At 28.6% G+C, this 19,890-nt stretch overlaps 2 protein-coding genes across 2 annotated transcripts; one reads left to right on the top strand and one right to left on the bottom strand.

Annotated features, from left to right (window-relative positions):
• Positions 1 to 1,012: 1,012 nt before the first annotated feature.
• On the top strand, positions 1,013 to 4,347 carry LOC105256079. Its single transcript, XM_025413794.1, has 5 exons — positions 1,013 to 1,062; positions 1,940 to 2,072; positions 2,482 to 2,669; positions 2,855 to 2,962; positions 3,302 to 4,347. Exons 1-5 carry the CDS (start codon positions 1,055 to 1,057, stop codon positions 3,432 to 3,434), a joined length of 570 nt encoding a protein of 189 aa, XP_025269579.1. The 5' UTR covers positions 1,013 to 1,054; the 3' UTR covers positions 3,435 to 4,347.
• A 190-nt stretch (positions 4,348 to 4,537) lies between these two features.
• On the bottom strand, positions 4,538 to 15,941 carry LOC105256089 (mitochondrial folate transporter/carrier). Its single transcript, XM_011265746.3, has 6 exons — positions 15,405 to 15,941; positions 8,469 to 8,622; positions 8,003 to 8,255; positions 7,779 to 7,892; positions 7,310 to 7,455; positions 4,538 to 4,891 (listed from the first exon to the last, which is right to left on the bottom strand). The coding sequence occupies exons 1-6, from the start codon at positions 15,559 to 15,561 to the stop codon at positions 4,711 to 4,713; spliced, it is 1,005 nt and encodes a 334-aa protein (XP_011264048.1). The 5' UTR covers positions 15,562 to 15,941; the 3' UTR covers positions 4,538 to 4,710.
• Between the last annotated feature and the right edge of the window lie 3,949 nt (positions 15,942 to 19,890).

Below are 19,890 nucleotides of genomic sequence, written 5' to 3'. Positions count from 1 at the left end.
ATTCAATTAGTGCTAGATGCATACTGATCGCGAGATTAATTCATCCCGTGGATCATAATCTCATTCCACCATCTGAACGATTGGAGCTGGCCGATATCGCTCGCTACACAACGGGTAGATCTCAAATTCACTCCCTCGAATCAATATGGATTTTTCCCTAAATAAATATTGAAATAATAATTTCAGTGAATATATATAATACTGGAATGAAATTTAAGAACAAATGTTTTCAGGTATTAATTGTTATATTAAAAGCGGATAACAAGATATTATTTTTTTAATTACAAGTTAATTTTATTTTAATGTAGTTTTAATTCAAGATGTAATTATCAAATACTTAATGTTGAAATTAAAAAATAAGCTCCAATAAAAGAGAGTGACGAGATTGATCGAAGAGATTCGAAGTCCGCAAATTGAGGCGCGAGAGATAAATCTGAAACACCGTATGTAAATCCGTTTATTCATTCAGTCTGATTTGGATTTTGATTTTGCTAAAGTGATTTTGAAATGCGATCTTGATACACGACGTGGAAGAGGAATGATATTTTGAAAACTAGATTCTGTAATCAAAATATTTGCGAAAAGCGTATATACGACAATCTGTATACAAATGCATTGTACAAACACAATTTATTTCGTCACTCAAAATTTAAATAATTACATTTGCAAATAAAACATTCCCATATACGATCTATTAAAGCAAAGGAAAACATTGAAAATAAATGAAGTTAAAACAATGTTTAAAACGTACAAATATTTATAAATTTTTATATGAAGAATATTGGAAAAAGTGACAAGATGTTTTGATTGCGTAACGTTAAATGTAATTTGCAAGATGTTAAATCTTGCTGTCTAGTTACTATATATTAGCATCGCAAAATGCTCGTAACAAAGTGAAAACCATAACTGTACTTTAGCAACGACTGCAATTATTAGCTTTATGCAAATTACCGGATTATTTTTTTCTCGCATATCCTTGCGATCCATATAAATCGTTAATTCGACATTCGGTGAAATCTTTGTGTGAGTTTCGCGCAACGTGTACGTTAAAAGAATGAGGAAGTGAGTATTCTGTTACTTATGTAAATAACGTTGTGAAATTTTATTTTAAAATGTGATTACGCTAATTGTTAAAAAATACAGGGTAATACGCACGATAAAAAGAAGCGCAAAATATTTACTGACACGATATGTGTGACTTGTCAAGGGAAATAAACTTGTTTTGTTTATGTGCCAGCGAAAATTCCTGAAATCGCATGGACGAACGAATATTTACATTTAACGCGAAAACCAATGAAGCGGTCGGCAAAATCAAAACAATTCGTGAAATAAAGAAACGAGCAAACAGATGCGGCGCACATACATTTTTATGTTTTTTATCGAGATATTGATCGTCCCGGAAACACCACACGCGATTCTCGAATGAACAATATCCGAGGATATTACAGAAACGTTATCTTGATAATATTCTTAAATATATTCCGGTATCTAAATATTCAGCTATTTATTTTACATAATATTCTATTTATTTTACAAAATGAATTTAACAATAAGTATCATTGTTGCACTATTGCTTCTCTCTTGAATCCCATTTATGAATATCGTTACTGATAAAAGTTGCATGAATACAACAATGTACGTATAATCGAAATAAAGCGACACATGGCCAATTCTAAACCGAAACAATATTTTTATTTAAATATATTTTAATGAAGAAATCATGATTGAAAAATAATTCTTAATTATTATAAAAATGTTTAATATTCAATTATTAAATATATATAATTAATAATTATATATATTTAATAATTGAATATTAAACAAAACCTTCGAAAATCACATAAAATAAATAGTTGTCACACAAAATAATTGTTGTGATCAATTCGATAAATAAATAAAAGTATCAATGAAATTATTGTGTTTTCCCGAAATATTTCAGATATCGAATTACGGTGTTGGCTCTTTTGATGTGCTTCATGAAGTCAGCACGTGTATTGGGAGTGAAAAATATTACACATGGTATATCGAGACATATACGATCTATAGGATTTCCCGAGGGTAGCACACTGGGGGTATGGTGGATCAATCATTCATTTTTCATCTACTAATGCGTTTCGAATTATATGAGCAACCTGTTAACTCAATATTAATCATTTTCACTTCACGTACATTTGCGAAGTAAGATTTCCAAAAAAATCGAGAAATCTCACATAAACGTTTTCCTATAATGAAAGCTTCAATCTTATTCTATTGGAGAGAGATTTTCAAAGATATGTAATTTATTCATCATAAAATTATTATTACAACAGAAAATCGTAAAAATTGTAATTTATTTTTATTAATATTTCCTCAGAATTTGTAAATATTTTTTTCACAATTTATTTATAAAATATTTTAACATTCTATGAAAATTATATGAAGAAACGAGTATTGTATGAAAGATAACATTACTATTTATCAACTCACTATTTTTATTTACAGATATTCTTCGCCTTAGGAATCCCCTTAGATATTCCCGACAAGTCTATATCGGTGGCATTTTATTTCGAAGCGAATTATGGATTGCCAAATGAATGGAATTCGACTTACTTTTACGAGGAAGATTATTATACAAAACGAAGTCTTAGTCGTCAATTAGTTTACAAGATGCTCATAAATAAAATGGAACGGTAACAAAATTACGCACACGTATCAAATAATGTTTTTTTATAAAGCATATCTCGCATCTCGGTTATCAAATCTTTTTACTGAAAATCTTACTATGTAGTTTTCGATATTGAGATTATGCTTTAAAATATAGTATTTTGCAAATGAAATTTGAAATATGATTAATATAATTTTATGTCTCTTGAAGCCTAGGTTATTCTGGATTAGATTGTTTGCTGAGAATGATTTGTGAAGCTACAAGATATTCTTTAAGCGAAAATGGATTACTTGGCGACATCCTACAAATCATACTCACGTAAGTATTGAATATAAAAGAATTACACTTGATACTATCAAGTAAAAATATAAAGATATTATATAAATCACTAATTACAAGAAGTACACTTGATATTATCAAGTGAAGATATTAAAGAAGTATCAATAATTACTTTAATTTATTAGTCAGCATATAATATAAGCATATAGATAAGAATGCGATGCAAGAGGTCTAGAAAATAAGGTTTAAATCAATTAATGATTTACTTTTATTTCTCATCGAAATGTTTCATCCAGACATTTATATAATCAAGTATGGGGCATGCCTTAAACGAATAATATAAGAATTTTAACATTTGTTTACACCTTTTTGTTGCAGACCCTCCACATCGAGAAGCGAAAATCTTCCGAACGAGATTATAGAAGCCGAATATGGGCAGCAATGCGATCAGCGCTATAAAAAATGCTCTATGAATCCTTTAGATTTAATAAGCTATTACATTAATTTATGAATATAACTTCCTTCCTAATTAATACTTAATTGTATTGAATCATACGAATAATTGCAAATGTTTAAATATTTATTAATTTAGATAACTCGAATTTATCGAAAAAGACCCTCACAAGTATCTGTTGGAAACTTTATCAGTTGAAAAAGACGATATTTACGCAAGATGTGTTATATTCAATAATAGAAGAAAAATTTAGAAAATTACTAATTCAATACAATGATAGACACATATTGCAATTTTGCAACACAAGGTAATCAGATCAAAAATATAAATAGCAGAAATTGAAAATATTGTAATCTGCTCTTCATAACTACTTTTTCTGTATTTCGTTTCTTACATCTATTCATTACATGCATATACACATTTATATTTAAGAAATCTTTAAATGCAAAGTTTACTACGAGCTTGTTCTTTATGATACAAGCTTTCTACTATCGAAAATATACATTATACATGGAATCTTTTTTCTTATTTTTTTCATCTTTATTTTACCCTTCCTAAAGAACTTATGAAAATGCTACATTATATTTATGCAAATACAAAAGCACATCTCTTGTATGTTTTCTATACAAATTCTACTATACTGATCATTTTGGATTCTTGGATTTTTTCTTTAATTCCAAATATAACTAGACTAAATAATACAATTTCATAGACTTAGTATCTTTCTTACGAAACTCTTATGAATACAAGTGAAATTAGAAAATATCATTATAAAATGCAAAAAAAGATGTGATGCATTTGAAAATATTCTCCATTATTGTATTTTAAGCCCGAAAACTATACGCTCTTCAATTAATTCTTTTATCCGACGAAGTAATACAAATCGTACTATGAACAATCATTTATTGAAGCTTTTTTGCTTAGATATTTCTTCCCTAATGGAAAAATTGTATGTATAATTAATTAAAGACAAATGGAAAATTCCAATAAGTTATAAATAATATTTAAAATAAAAAATATTTGGCACTTAAATGTAAAAAAAGTATTTGCAACTTTTTATTAAAAAAAAATTAATATAATTAACTTTTCTTTAAAATTGATGTTTGTAACTTTTCAATTTTAATTTTTATAATTAATTAAGAGATTTAAATTTTTGTATCCAAAATTTGTGCCTTAAATTTTTTTCGTTACAAGAACTTTATATGAATGTTATAAATCACGATTTTCGGTTCGTATTGAAATATGTCACCGGGAACATAATAGAAATTGGATCACTTCAATTCAAACTTTCGCTCAACTTCATTAAGGCTCCAAAAAATCTCCCTTTTACTTCTTATTCCTTCAGTTTGTTAACCGCAGAGACAGGTACAGCGATCGTTCCTTCCACCGCAGCGCGGCTCGATTGCAGATAATGCAACATATTTTCGTAGACCACGAATGTGATAACTGTCGCTGGTGTCACCCTGGTGAGGTTTACACTTAAACCCTTGTAAAAGCCATGCCAACCCTCATACCTGCAACGAACCACCAGCAATACGCCTTTGTTTTATTTGCTTTACAACAAAAGACTGAAGATGTGAAGCATCGTATAAAACACTTTTAATTTAACCCGCGTACGATTCTTGACGCTATATAGAATTTATTACGAAAATTCAAAATCATAAACAGTCGGAAAGAATTGATAATCTCCTTTTTACTGCTCTAATAATTCGGCGAAAATTTAAATTAAAAAGAAAACAATGTTTTTCTAAATCATACGGTTTCTCTTACACTTAAATGAAATAAGCGCATATATTTAAGCGATAAGTGTTATTTATTTTTAAGATAAATTTATGTAAATTACGATAAATATCCAATAATTCACATCATCCTATCATATGTTCAAAAATCGTACTGCTGGTGGCTTAACAAACTACCGAACAAATAACGTAATCAATAACATGTTTAGTCACAATACCTTTCTACATGCTATCTCCTGTAAGTGGCGATAAAATAGTTTCAATGCAAAATAGACTTGGAAAAATATAATCTATTAAATCACATATATGCTTAATGACATCTTTCACTGCCAATAAGAATCTATGTCGATAGTATGAAATTGGGAGAACAAAGAAATCAAGTCTAGGGAAACTCAGATAGCGTAATCTGAAGAATGTAGCTAATTCAAAACAACAAACAAACATTTTCCGATATGTGTGTGTTGTATTTATTAATATCGTCACAATGTTGCTTTTAAGTATGCATCTTTGCGTGTTTATTTTATTATCGAAGAAACAGATTCTAACTAGATTTATAGCTAAAGGAATTGATATAAATAAATTCATCCTACTATTTACAAATTGCACGGAAACTTATTGCTATCTATCGCATTTTCCGAGTGCCAGATTCTATGACAATTCTCGAAAAATTAATCCATCACGAACCTCTGTGTAATATTCAATTTAGAATGAGGTATAAATAATTACAGAGAGCCGCTTATGTAAAAAGAAAGTATATACATGTATAAGACACAGAGATAGATTGTGAACTTTTACTACATTTGCTAAAAAAAAGAATTGTCTAAAAGAATGTCTAAATTAAAGACCGCACTGAGACTCATCGAGTCAAAGCGGAGACATAAAACTCATCAGTTTACACATGTGGTTCGCATACATTATGCATCAAAAATAGTTCGAGCATTATACAGACATATATATATTAGTCATATAGTCACATAGTTATGTAAATATTTGGTTATTAATTAACTATTAAAGATTATATACTATCTCTTTCGCCGAGAATTGAGTGTGTTCTTATAACTCTTTACATAAAGCACATTAATTAGCTTATACTTCAGTACATCTTTCGTTCTCTTTCTTTCATTTATACCAAACTAACGTGCCTAAAGTGTGCCTAATTAAATCCAGTTTAGATATTTTACATTTCGATAAACAAAGATGAGCATGTTCATTTATTTATTTGTCTTGCAATCTAACCTTATATGATTAGAAGACACTTCAGTTGAAATATATTGTGCTGTTGTATAAGAAAACTTCCCTTGCATTAAATACATCAGCCACAACAAATTTTATGCAAGGAATTTATAAATTAAGCGAGAAGTAGATTAATTCCTTGTCGATTCTACATCGCAGTCTCTCAATATTCTTGGATAAGAAACGATATAGTTGAATAAATAAAACGCATACGTTTTATGCAACATGCTACGAACTATTTGCCACTTCACCTTTCAAGATCCATTTTTCTTTTGTAATAATTACGAATTGAATTACAATTTATACGAGTATACAAGTAAAATGATAATAGTAAAAGCAATGATTTGCTTCCCTATATCGAACAATTTTTTTCTCACCGTGCAACAAATCTAATATCAGTTAATAGAGATACAAATAATAGAAAATATCATATAGTTTCATCAATATAGTTTTCACTTTAAATACTAGAAAGAAAAGTAATACATATCCATCTGTCTCATCTAATCAAATAAAATAAAAATTATTAATAGAATGATAATCGTCAGAGCTATCTTTTAAACTTCTTCCATAAATGACAAAAATAATTTGACATAAGGATAATTTTCTATATAAAAAGTTTCTTGAAATAAAAATTATTCTGCACTATATTATCTATTTGAATACGTTGTAACACAACGCGTGATATTCAGCTATTGTTTAAAATAAAGTATATCAATGCCTCGCATTATCAAAAAATCATACATGTGAGCATCCTGCATTGAGTTTTGGTATATCAGAAAAAATATTACGCTCTGTAGAAGGTTAAAAAATTGACTAAAAATTTTCTTATAATAAGATGTCAATTCAAATTAACTACCGTTAGTAAAATGCTCATAAATAAGAATAATCAGACATATGTTTGGCGTAACATGTAAAAGGTATGGTGATAAGCCTTTATAGAAACCCTTAATCCTTTCTGACCTCCATGTGCATTGAATGCAATGCCAGGTGCCCCGATAATCATGATGATGATCCTGAAGTCGTGCCCTTATCACTTGATAAGGATACGTCGACGCTGCAGCGATCAGTTTCGACATCGCGGCGAAGATGATATATTCGGTTGTACTCTGTATGAAAGAAACAAGCACGAATATTTTAAATTATCCATCGTTAAATTATTCATTGTTATTCTAAATTTGATTTATTTTAAATTTATATTCAGTTTATATTCAGTTTCAACTTAAAGTCTTCTTTGTGAATTGATAATATTATAAATGATGTTGCCATATTCTGTGTATAAATTAGCAAAAGAAAGAGAATTATAAAAAAGAGAATTAAAAAATTTATAGTAATATAGAAGTTTAAACATATAGAAATTATAATATAGTATTCTAAATCTTCTGCATCTTATAGTCTTATCAAAATTTCAATAAAAATATAATCAACTCACCAATTTCGTATCAATGGGCACATTTAAATAATTATAGTATTTGTTCTTCATTTCCTCATACGCCATGAACTGTATCGCACCGTGCGAGACACCAAACAATCCAGGAACTAAACCCTGCAGAAGAATACATCGGTATAATAATTTTCGTTAATTATAAACTGTAATAACATTTTATTTCGAATTCAATTAACTTTCGATTTAATCATAAAAAAACATTTGCTTGCCTTATATAAGCCTCTAATGCCCTCCGTCTTGTAAATCTTCTTTAAAGCATCTACCATTCCACGATATCTCTTGGACTCCGCCACATTCACATCCTCAGCATATTGTAAACACAGCCGCGTTTTCACCACCCAGATCGGATTAGTCATGAGCAAGGTAAGCACTCCGGCGTCAGCGGCGGCGAACATATGCATGGACGGTCCAAGCGGTTTCTTTGAGTTACCACCTTGGATTGAAGTCTTTATTGTGTTATAGCTGTAAATTAAATCTGTATTTTCGGCATATGTAAGGATAAAAGATGTATAAAGAAGAAATAAACAATGCTAATCAATGAACCTTACATGGAAATTTTTATCATCTTGCAATTTTAATTCTGCGTTAATTATACGCATTAAAAATCGAGCGTAAAATAATCGCTAAATTTTTATATCAGCAATATTAAGCAACCACATATAATACTGTACTTACAAGAAAAAGTAGAAACCCCATGAACTTCCTGATCCTAAGACATTTGGCGTTACTCCTCTATAAAGTCCACGCACTCCCTCGGTTTTAACAATCTGAACCATCGCATTCGTGAGTCCATTGTATCGCGGTGCTGCACTCGTGTGACCATCATTTACTGCAAGATAACAAAACCTAAATAAGTCGCACCACAACTTATTTAGACGACACGTCTATTCTCGTTAAAATTATCATAACGTTACCGTTATGTATGATGCGCTTAACATTTTGTTATAAAAATCTATGTCACAACTAATGGGATTTACGACTACGATGTCGACATTCATCGCTCTGTTAATTAAACTATTCGCCGTCAATGCATTTCGCAATAAGCAGCATCTATTGTTATGCTCAAATACATTTTCAACATATATAGGTATCACATATGTATGCACATATGTATGCACATAAATATATATACATATCATTGTATCGAATATCGACTCGCTTTATCTACAACATTAGTTTCATATCGCGTCTCGCACTGCGAGAAAACAACAATATCGTCTTGCGATATGCCTTATTTTCCGAGAAATTATTTTCTTAAATATTCAAAAGGAATTTCCTCTTGATATATTTTTACGTAGAAGACATGCTGTATGACGAAATATAAATACTTAGAATTCAATTACACGCATTTCTTACATTCTGGATTTTTTATATAATTTAATACACAGTTCATATATATAATATGATCTAATATACATGACACAATTTAATAATATGGTATACAAAAAAATAATTTATAAATATTATTTCTTTTCCACAGAGAGAGATCACATAAAGAGAGAAAAGACATAAATTTTATGTCAAATTACACTGTAAAAAAATTTTGTGTAAATTTACAACTATTATAGTGGATAATATTGAGACCAACTATTAAAGGTGTATATTTACATACATTAGTAAATTTACATTTTATAGATAAAATTATTATCTTAAATGGTAAGTAAGCATCTTATACTAATAAATTTACATGTTAGAAGTAGATTTCTAGAAATGTTTATGTAATAATACATTTTGTATATGTATTTATACAATTTTACATATTAAATTTAGTTTAAAATTACGTACATAATTAATGTAACAATTACGCTATTTATAACGAAAATATATAAATTCATGTACTTTTACAAAAATTAGTTCTTTTACTCTTTATTGTGTAAATTTTCTATAAATGTTATAAAAAATTGTACATTTACATAAAATCCAAAAATTACACTTTTAACCTTGTAATTTCTCATCAAATACAAACAACTATTTACAGAATAAAGAGTAAAAAAACTAATTTTTGTAAAAGTACATGAATTTATATATTTCCGTTATAAATAGCGTAATTGTTACACTGATTATATGTGTAATTTTACATACTTTTTTTACAGTGTATTATACAGATAGCGTTTTATTCAAAGTTAGTATAGAAATTAATCTACAATAGTGATGTTGCTTGAAAATATCATCCTAAGGTAGGTCACGGTGTGGAAGGAACAAGAAAAAAATATAATTACCATCTGCGAGGTACAATCTACTTTCGCTTTCATGAATAACGGTGATTTCACGTGACCAGAAACTGTCCTATGAATGCGATTTTATGTATCCAAGATATTTCTGATGAAATTTCCTTTACGGATCTCTTCATCTTTAATTTACAATCACATCTTTTCCTTGACAAACATTTTTAGATTGCTACATTATTTTACAATCGAGCAACATGATATTAAGTAAATAAAAAGTCATGCAACACAAGCAAACAAGCATTTTAGATTTTTTTATTCACTTATAATTTTAAAAAATATCAATATTTTAAATTAAAGTTATAAGTGAGTAAAAAAAAAAGAAAAATGAATGAATGAAAAAAATTTTTTTCCACGTTTCTTAAATTTTTAATATTAGATATGTGTACATACAAGTGAAAAATAAAAAGTATATTATTATATGTATTATTAGAGTCAATTATACACTATCAGAAAATTAAGAAAAAGTTGAAATTATATACATTTATATATTTACGAAAAAATGCATCTATGAAATTTGATTTAATAATCGTATCTATTAAATTTAAGATGTGGAATCAGCTGTATCAGCGTCACACTTTCTGTCTTTCTCTCTTTCTCTAAATGTGCGACAAGACGATTCAATAACGTCACGTGACATAACTGACGCAACTCGCGAAATTCGCGTGACTTATGTTAGTGTTTGGTGAACGGCCAATGAATATTTCGTTAAAAATACTACTGTTTTTCCCAACAAGTCTTATTCGTCTCTATGTATTTCGTGCCGCATTTAATGCTAAGTACGCACATTTGTCTCCTTATCCAGTTATGACTACTTCATTAAAAAAAGTCATTTAAAACACGAGGAGAAACTTTCCTGACCTTATCTTGTTTTGAATGGAATTCATTTCGCTTGAGTTTCACAACTTTAAAGGTGACTAATATCAGCCGAATCTTTAAACTCTGTAGCGAATAAAAATACATACAAAAGACCTTCGACTGTGATCCGTTATCAATCTCGAGACGGAAGTCAAATTTCTTAAACAAGCAAGATATGAATAATCAAAAGCTGATTGTATTCGCAACGTAGCGTATTGAGAAACATCGTTATTCAAAAGAGCAATTTATTAATCTGACGTGCAATAATGGTATATTAAATGATGTCTCTATAAGAAGTCTCTAGAAGTCTCTAGTTTGCTAAACAGCTGTTAATATTAAGTGTTATACCTATTTTACAAGAACTATTTCTGATTCATTTTAATATTTTTCTCGCTTCTGCGAATTTTGTATGTATGCATGTATGTAGGAATTTATTTGTGATCTCACACTTGCTGAGAAATCACAATATAAACAAGATATTACATGTTGGACAAATGCCAATGTAAGAGCTTCAAAACACAAGAAAAGTCGAATATAAACATGTGTATTCGAAAACGAATGTTTTTTTTTAAACTAATGTTTTAAATTATAATCGAACAATAAATAATTTGATTTGGTAAAATATCTACCTATAATAAACTATAATAGGCGTTATTAAATTACGATCACTTTCACGATTTTACATTACAGAGATAATACGCGGAGAAAAAACTTTTATCTTACTGTAAAAGAAAATCATGTGCAATTTATCGCTAAGATTGACTACATATGATAATTTCTTTGTCACATTTCTTTTCATAAAAAATTTCTATAATATATATCTACCGTGAATAATTGACGATTATGCAATAATTGCGATGTTTTCGATATTGCATAAACAAATTAATTAATTGAAATCAGATTCATTGACGTAACGTGAAAAAATGATTAAGAAATATGTACTTATTTTGACGTTGTAAGCTGCGTCAATAATATCTGTTTTTATCCTTAATAATTATATAACGAATAAATTTATCTATTTAACAAATTCACTATAAAATAAGTCACAATTTATAGTAAACTTAATTTATGACTTATTTTAATTTATTTTAATAAATTAAATTTAATATTTTTAATAAATTTAAATTTATTTACGTAAAAAAAAGAACACATAATAAAAATATAGATTTAATTATGAATGTTAAAATATATATGTACTTATATGGTAGAACAAATTATTCATATGATTAAATGCGAATGTGATGATTATATAATCGTTGTATCAATCATCGTATATTAAAGCGAAAGATACTTTACGCAAGTAAACTCTGGTATCGACACGTGATGAACGTAGATTAATATGTCCCTCCCAATAAATAACTTAATTTATTTCTAACAATAAGACTTCAATAAATCTGATGAAACTTCTGTTCAAACTTCAAAATTCCCAACAAACATTTCGAATTTAAACGTTTCGTTTATTCATATTATTTGAATTTATGTATCATATTTTATCATGTTAATTATCTGGCTTTCTAAAACGATTAAACACGCATTTATCAACGTCCTTATAATCATTTTCTTTTCGTAGAAATATCTTGTCATCAGAATTTATGTACGCTTATTTAAATGTGCTCTATTACTATGAACTTAATTTACATTATACGTTTCTTTCTCCGATATTTGCCCTAGATAACATTCTCTGTAATGAATAATTTTTTTCGCTTTATTCCTAATCCTAGTATTATCATAATGCAGAATTTACGCAAATAACTTAAAATAGTTGTCTTATTGATTTCTTTGTCCTCCAGATAAAATCTTTATATCAACACGAATTTAATCTATAATGATAATATAAATTATAACGATATCAGTCTTCTATTAATTCAATAATTATACATAAATATAATTGTATATATATAATAATTACACATAAATATTTCATTAACAAAATACTGATTAGAGAAATTCTTATTACCGTCAATTTATCGCGACAATACTCAAAAATAATACAAATATAAATAAATTAAAACAGCAAAAAAAGATTTTTAATTTATCAACGTAAATATTAGTTACCGATTTACTCTTTCTTTTATAGTTATTTTTGGTATCATTTAGTCATTCGAAATAACTAGAAAACAAGATGTTAAAATTCAACGTCAAATAATTTAGAATTCAAATAATGTAATCTCTCACATATTGTTTCGTTAAAATGAATTCGTGTAGAATTATTTTAAGATGCAATGCTGTCGTTGAAAGCAGTTTTATCATTCGCGTAGACAAATTTTAATAGGCATTCAGATTCGTCAATTATATAAACATTAAGTATCGCAGAACGTTAACCTAGCATGACATCATCATCGAGCAAAAAACGGCAGAAACATGTGTCTTTTGAAAGCTATCTAATCTAAATCTTACGAATAATTATCATGACAAGTAGTTAATAAAAAGATAATCGAGACCCACGCTCAACTTACTAAAAACTATCGCTATCGTATCATTATTAAATAAAAATAAAGGAAATTCATTATCAATGGAATATCACCATAATATTGAATATACACAATTCCTTATCAATAGATTATTATCATCATAATACTGATAATATACACGTCCAGATAATATTCAACATTTAAAAATAAGACGCTTTTCAATATTTCTCTCTAGGATTTAAAAATAAAAAGAAATATGTAGAACGCAATTTATGTATCTTTTTCATATCTTTTAAACGGAAAAAAATTATTACGAACGTTCTTTGTGTGGTTTTGATGATTCACAATGGTATATCGATCTCAAGTAGCACAAAATCGAATATTATGATGAAAAACTTTCCAATTTTGCCGTTTTATTTACACGCGCGTAACGAAAAGTGAAACTCGATTCACTTTTTATTATCATGTCTTTAATTCGAAGAAACGAATTTATTTATTTGTATGAAAGAAAAACGTAGAAAAATATTAACTCAGTTCGTAAATTTTACGTTATTATCTGTACTAGTTCTTTTTTTTAACGAGGCGATAAATTGTGTCAGCTCGTTATTCTACAATCACCTTCTCGACAAAAGTCCATCTCATATATGTCGCAACATTTCATAAATCAGAATACATAATATTTAGTCTGTATCTCTCACAAAAGAAAATTTCGTCGCAAAAAATTTATTCGTACGAGATAAATTCCATTCGTATAAATTGATATATATATATATATATATATATATATATATATATATATATATATATATTAACGCAATGTATAATTTTGTGAGAGAAAACGTTTTTGAATTTCTTCAAAAAAGTTTTCTCTCACAAAATTATACGTTGCGTAAAATATAAATAAAATAGATATTAAACTAGAGTTATGTATTACAGTCCACTTATTTATTTAATCTATTCCTTTTTATCGATTCTTATCGATTTATTCTTTTCTTATCAATCTTTTATAGCTTTTAAGAAATTAGTAGTAAGAAAACGAATTATATACATAGAATATTATATATTAATTAGACTGGACGTAATTGTTAGTATTAATTTATCAACATTAATTTATTAGCGTAATTAATTTTTAAAATCTAAAAGATTATATGAATCTATTTATTTAGAATTCGTTTATCAAGCTATTTATGAATAATATTAAATTATATAATTAGTTTTAACATTATAGCATTTAATAATGATTAAATTTAATTTTTAAATATGTAATAAATGCAATTAAATATATAATAAATTATTAATATATTTTATTTTTTTTATTTTAAATATATAATAAATATAATAAATACAATATTTGTTACAATTAATCTTTGTGAATATTGCTTTCAATCAATGTTATAAAAGGTAATTAAGTCAAGATTAAAATTGTGATAAAATAAAACTATTTTACAAGGATTATTATGTTATTTTTCATGGTAAAAATGATTCAAGATTTCAAAAATTAAATGGTACAATTCAAATTAGTCCAATTTATTAGAATCTACGAAATAATTAATATACATGTAAGCACAGAAAAAATTGGAAACAATTTCGCAAATAAATATACATCATCTTTTACCATTTGCCTAACATTTAATGGAAAATAGAATTAAAAAGAAACACGTTGAGCACATTGTTTTAACCTTGAATAAAATGATAAATTCAGTCTGATACACTACACTGATTTAGAAAGTAGCTATACATGATGAATCTATAAATTAAATATCTCAAAAATTCGTTATATATATCTCAATCTCTACATTTATTATATTTACTTATAGATATATTTTTATATTTCAGTCTACATATTTTTTTCTCACAAACCCCTATTTGATTAAAAAAAAAAGAAATTAAGAAAAAAAGAAAAAACCCCGATTGGATTAAAAAAAAAAGAAACTGGATCAAAAGAACAGAAAAAATTGTTAGACGCGAAAGACACACGAAGGCGGAGGGGATCACGAGGCGATGCACGAGGAGAATCTCGAATATACCACGTGCTAGCCGTGACGCGAGAGGCGAGGTGAGAGACAGCCAGCCGCCATATTTGCGAGCGCGTTCACGTCGACGCACGCGTGACTCACCTGCAAATCGAATCTTGATGAGGTCCAGCGGGTGCAACATCAGGGTCGAGACGACGCCGCCTGAGATGCCCGCGACAAAGTACTCGTACTTGAAGTTGCTCAGGACGTTGAGTTGGCGCGGCGCGCCTGGCGTACCGCTACCCTTGATCGTCGTCATGTTCCACGAAACGTTGCTGTTGCTGTTGCTACTGCTGCTGCCGCTGCTGCTGCTACAGGCGCTGGCGCTGGCGCTGTCGTGCCGCTCGCCGTTCACCTTCGTTACCGATCCGTGTCCGGTGACAGTCCTATTCGCATCCTCCCCGATGTTAGCAACGCGCGTCTCCACTCGGCGGCATATCTCCTGATCCACGGCAGGCACTGTCGTCGAGCTGTCGTAGCGCCACTTGTTCCCGAAAATTATCCTCTCGTGTTATCTCCTCCTTCCGCTCGTTCTAATGTAGCAGAAACTACTGGCTGATCCCGATTACGCAATATCCGTGAAGCACGTTGCATCGCATACGCCGACTGTCGCCATACTGGTCGACCGGGCAGCTGTGAGCGACGTTTCTAGGTAGACGGACGGAGCAAGTCCCCGCGCCTGCGCAGTGGCGCTAGCGTTAGCAGACGATTCTCGCTGTCATGTGGGAGGCCTGATGATGATTCTTTGACTCTCCGCAATTTTCATTTCGCCCACGTTTTCCCCTTCCTAATTATTTACTTCTTTTGACTTAATTCTACATTTATTTGACATTGTCAGCACGGAAAGTGCCATGATAAAAGTACAAGAAATAAAATATGGTTTGAATTATTTCTAGGTTGTACACGTTATGTCTAGACGAATTCGCGCGCATATCATAACTATTGATTAAAAAGTGTTATGGAACTATTCTCTTGGTTAATTTAATTCGCCTGTATTTTGAAGGGATGTGAAAACTACCTCAAAAATATTTAAAATTGTATTGTTATATATTTTTATTATATTATATTGTATTATATTTTTTTATTTTAAAATTAATTATAACATATTTTTGTTGTTCTTTTATTTTAAAACTAATTATATAGTATATATAATTTTTATTTATATATGTAATTATATACATATAAATAAAAATAGAACAATAAATAATATCATAAACAATAATAATTATCAAAATCATGTAATTATTTATGATTAATATTTAATTGGATCTGAATAAAATTTCGAAAAATTTATATTATGAGCAAGTGACTTTATATTCTCGAAATATATATGAAATGTCATATTTTATTTCTTAGAAAAATTATTTGTTTAAACAATAAAGTTTCGATTCTTTTATATATTTTTATATGCCTAATATAATGTCATTTATTATTTTATGAAAAAATTAATTAACACTATTAATTCGCTTAAAACTCTTAAAAAATAATAGAATATGATTAAATGAATTACAATCGAATAAACTTTTGTTTTGAAAATGAATTACAATCGAGCGTTTTATATGTCATTTCTAAAAATTTTTAATGCTATCGATAAGCCCCGAAGATGAAAAATTTTTTCACATTTTCGACTTTTCTTATTTTTAGAATTCTCAATAGCATCCCACGAATTCTAAAAATAATTCTCTGTTCGAAACGGTAAAATTAATATTTCTAACGATATTGCGATTTTTCATTTATTGATTCGAAGACATGATTACATCTTCAATTGCGGATGATCAAAAAATCACGAAAGAATAAATGATGTATCATGAAATTTTTTATGCTATTTATTAGATTCTATGATTCATTTAGTTTACTGCACATTCCCATTCTTAATTATATTTAGATTATTCATCGGAATAATCACATTTAGTCACAAATGGATTCTTCTAAAAAATTTATATAAGGCATTAATATATTCGAAAAATTTTGCAAAATATTTCAAATTATTTTATATAACATATGCTTTCGAATAGTTTCCGCGCTCTAACATAATAAATATTTCTTATTTCCTTTATTATAATTTGGATAACAATATAATATTTTGATGTTTAATGCTCTACATAATACAATAAATTATAAAGTATAATATAATTGTAAAATATTATTATTAGCGGATTTTGCTTAACTTCAAGCTGTCTTCTTGTTCCTAATCATCATGCATTTCTATACATTCTCTTCTTCTAGTTCTTGAATTGTTATGGTTTATCACATTTTTTCATCTTAAAATCATAGGAATTTACATAGTATTCCTTCTTCTTTATAGTGGGCATTGAAATGCTTTCTTGTTTGTTCTCAGGCGCATTTCTAAAAGATGTTTAAATTACCTGAAACCTTTTTCTTTACTTCCAATTTCCTTTTTAAATTCTCGGTTATTCTCTCTGTTTCTGACCTGTATAATAGGCTGCTTTTTATCATGATCTCATATTTTTATATCTGTTCTTTCCGTTTTTTTCCAATCTCTTTGCTCCATTCAGACACTCCGCTTTCCTGGCTTGTATATTTCTAAATTTAATTTCTCCCTTATCTGTACCTTGTGTGTTGAATAGCACTCCTAAATATTTGTATTATAAATATTTGTATCGCCTACATGATTCTATCTCTTCTCTTGGTTAGATTCTATATCTGTTCTCTCCTCTCCTATACATAAATATTTTGTTTTATCTATGTTCATGCTCAGTCTCCAATAACTATATTCCTCAATTAATTTCCTTGTCATGTATTGTAGGTCTTCTTTATCCTTAGCATACACCTGGTCATCAACAAACTGTAATGTATATAAGTAAGTGTCCTCATCTGTTCTATTCCCATCCTTTTACACTTTCTTTTCCATTGAATAAGAGTACTATATATTCTATATTTTAAAGTGTTGATAATATACAACATCCTTGTTTAAGGCCTTTCCTAACGGAGAACGTCTTTCTGTCAGACTATTTCCTATCTTTACTGCCGTCTCAGACCCTTCGTATAAGTTCTGTATTGCTTTGATCACGGTATTTAAGTTCGTATTCTACAATGCTTCCTATAGCTTAGTAATGGGTACACTATCGTATGCCTGCTGAAGGTCTATAAACATGAGATGTATTGATAGCTATTTTCTTTTCGATAATTTGCTTTAGAAAATATTGTCCATGCAGGATCTGCCAGCTGGGAATCCACTTTGTTCCTTTTCTTAATTGTTTCGGTATTCGTCCTTTATGATATTCCTGAAATGGACGCTAAGAGAAAGAAGAAAGAGAGGAAGACCAAGAAGGACATGGGCGGAAGGGATAAGGAAAAAATCTATGAGTGAGAGAAACTTAGGAGAAGGGAATTGGATGAACAGAATGAGGTGGAAGTTAGGCATCAGACAACAGCGAAAGACGTTATAACCCGATTATATGTACATATATAATATAAATACATATTATAAGATACAAAATTTAATAAAATATAACTGAAATTTAGTACAAAATAATTTATCACATAGAATTACACGAAAATATCCGAAATATTCATATAATACAAAATTTATTAAAAATATTTAGAAATTTTTAGATCAAGACTAATTAATAACAATTAATTACACGATATTTATCATTAAAAATTGGTACACAATTAGACCTTAATAAATTTTATGTAACATAAATAAGGAGTTTATTATTAATACATATATTAATAATAAATTATTGAATAATATCTCCTAATTGTACAAGAAAATATGTGTATTACTGGCGCATTTTGTGCAAACCTTCAAAGAAAATATTCAAAATGCAAAAAGAGATAGACAAAGCTTCGATGTAAATTAACGATTAAATTATAGATTAAATCACGATTTAAAATTTGCAAGGAAACGCGATGAATAAATAAATCGACGATATTCAGAATATTGAATTGCTACACTAAAAAAAAACTTGATTGAGAAAGGCAAAATTTATTTTGTTCAACTAAATATATTTTCCGATACGTTCAAATAAATATAACTAAAATATTCCGAAATAATTTGTTGATGTAAACAAAGCTTATTCAAACCATCAAAACAGAGAGCTCAGTACAACGATGTACAGTTACTACAACAGAATATTTTTTTGGTAAATTTTCAACCAAATTTTTTCAGAGTGCCTATAATTTCTATCAAATATAATAATCGAAGCCCACAATATGCGATATAATTCCTATCATTTTAAACGAAGGTATTTTGACAGTTATTTGAGATCCGCGAATGGTTGCGAATATAGAATTCGCTGCCCGAGTTATTTTCCAATACGCGATTTTATACCAATATTGCGATCGAAAATAAAATACATATTGCGCGAATGATTAGTTAAACAGGATAAAATGAGCTTTAAAATAATGTTATAAAAACCGCATTATCGCTATATTTTATAAAAAATAACGGATCCAACGATTTATCAAAGCCTATCGGATGAATGATACGCCGATTAATATTCAATAAAGAAAAGAATGATCGTAGAGATCAGAGATCTCGAGTCCTCTTGGCACTTGCACTCTTTTGAATTCCTTATTCACTCACGAAAATACTCGAGATCATGTTTAGAAAAGAAATTTG

This window comes from Camponotus floridanus, unplaced genomic scaffold, assembly GCF_003227725.1.
Source record: "Camponotus floridanus strain SB8 unplaced genomic scaffold, Cflo_v7.5 scaffold7, whole genome shotgun sequence".
Lineage (NCBI taxonomy): Eukaryota > Metazoa > Arthropoda > Insecta > Hymenoptera > Formicidae > Camponotus > Camponotus floridanus.
The sequence above is the reverse complement of the archived record's forward strand: the minus strand, read 5'-3'. Positions and strand labels throughout refer to the sequence as shown.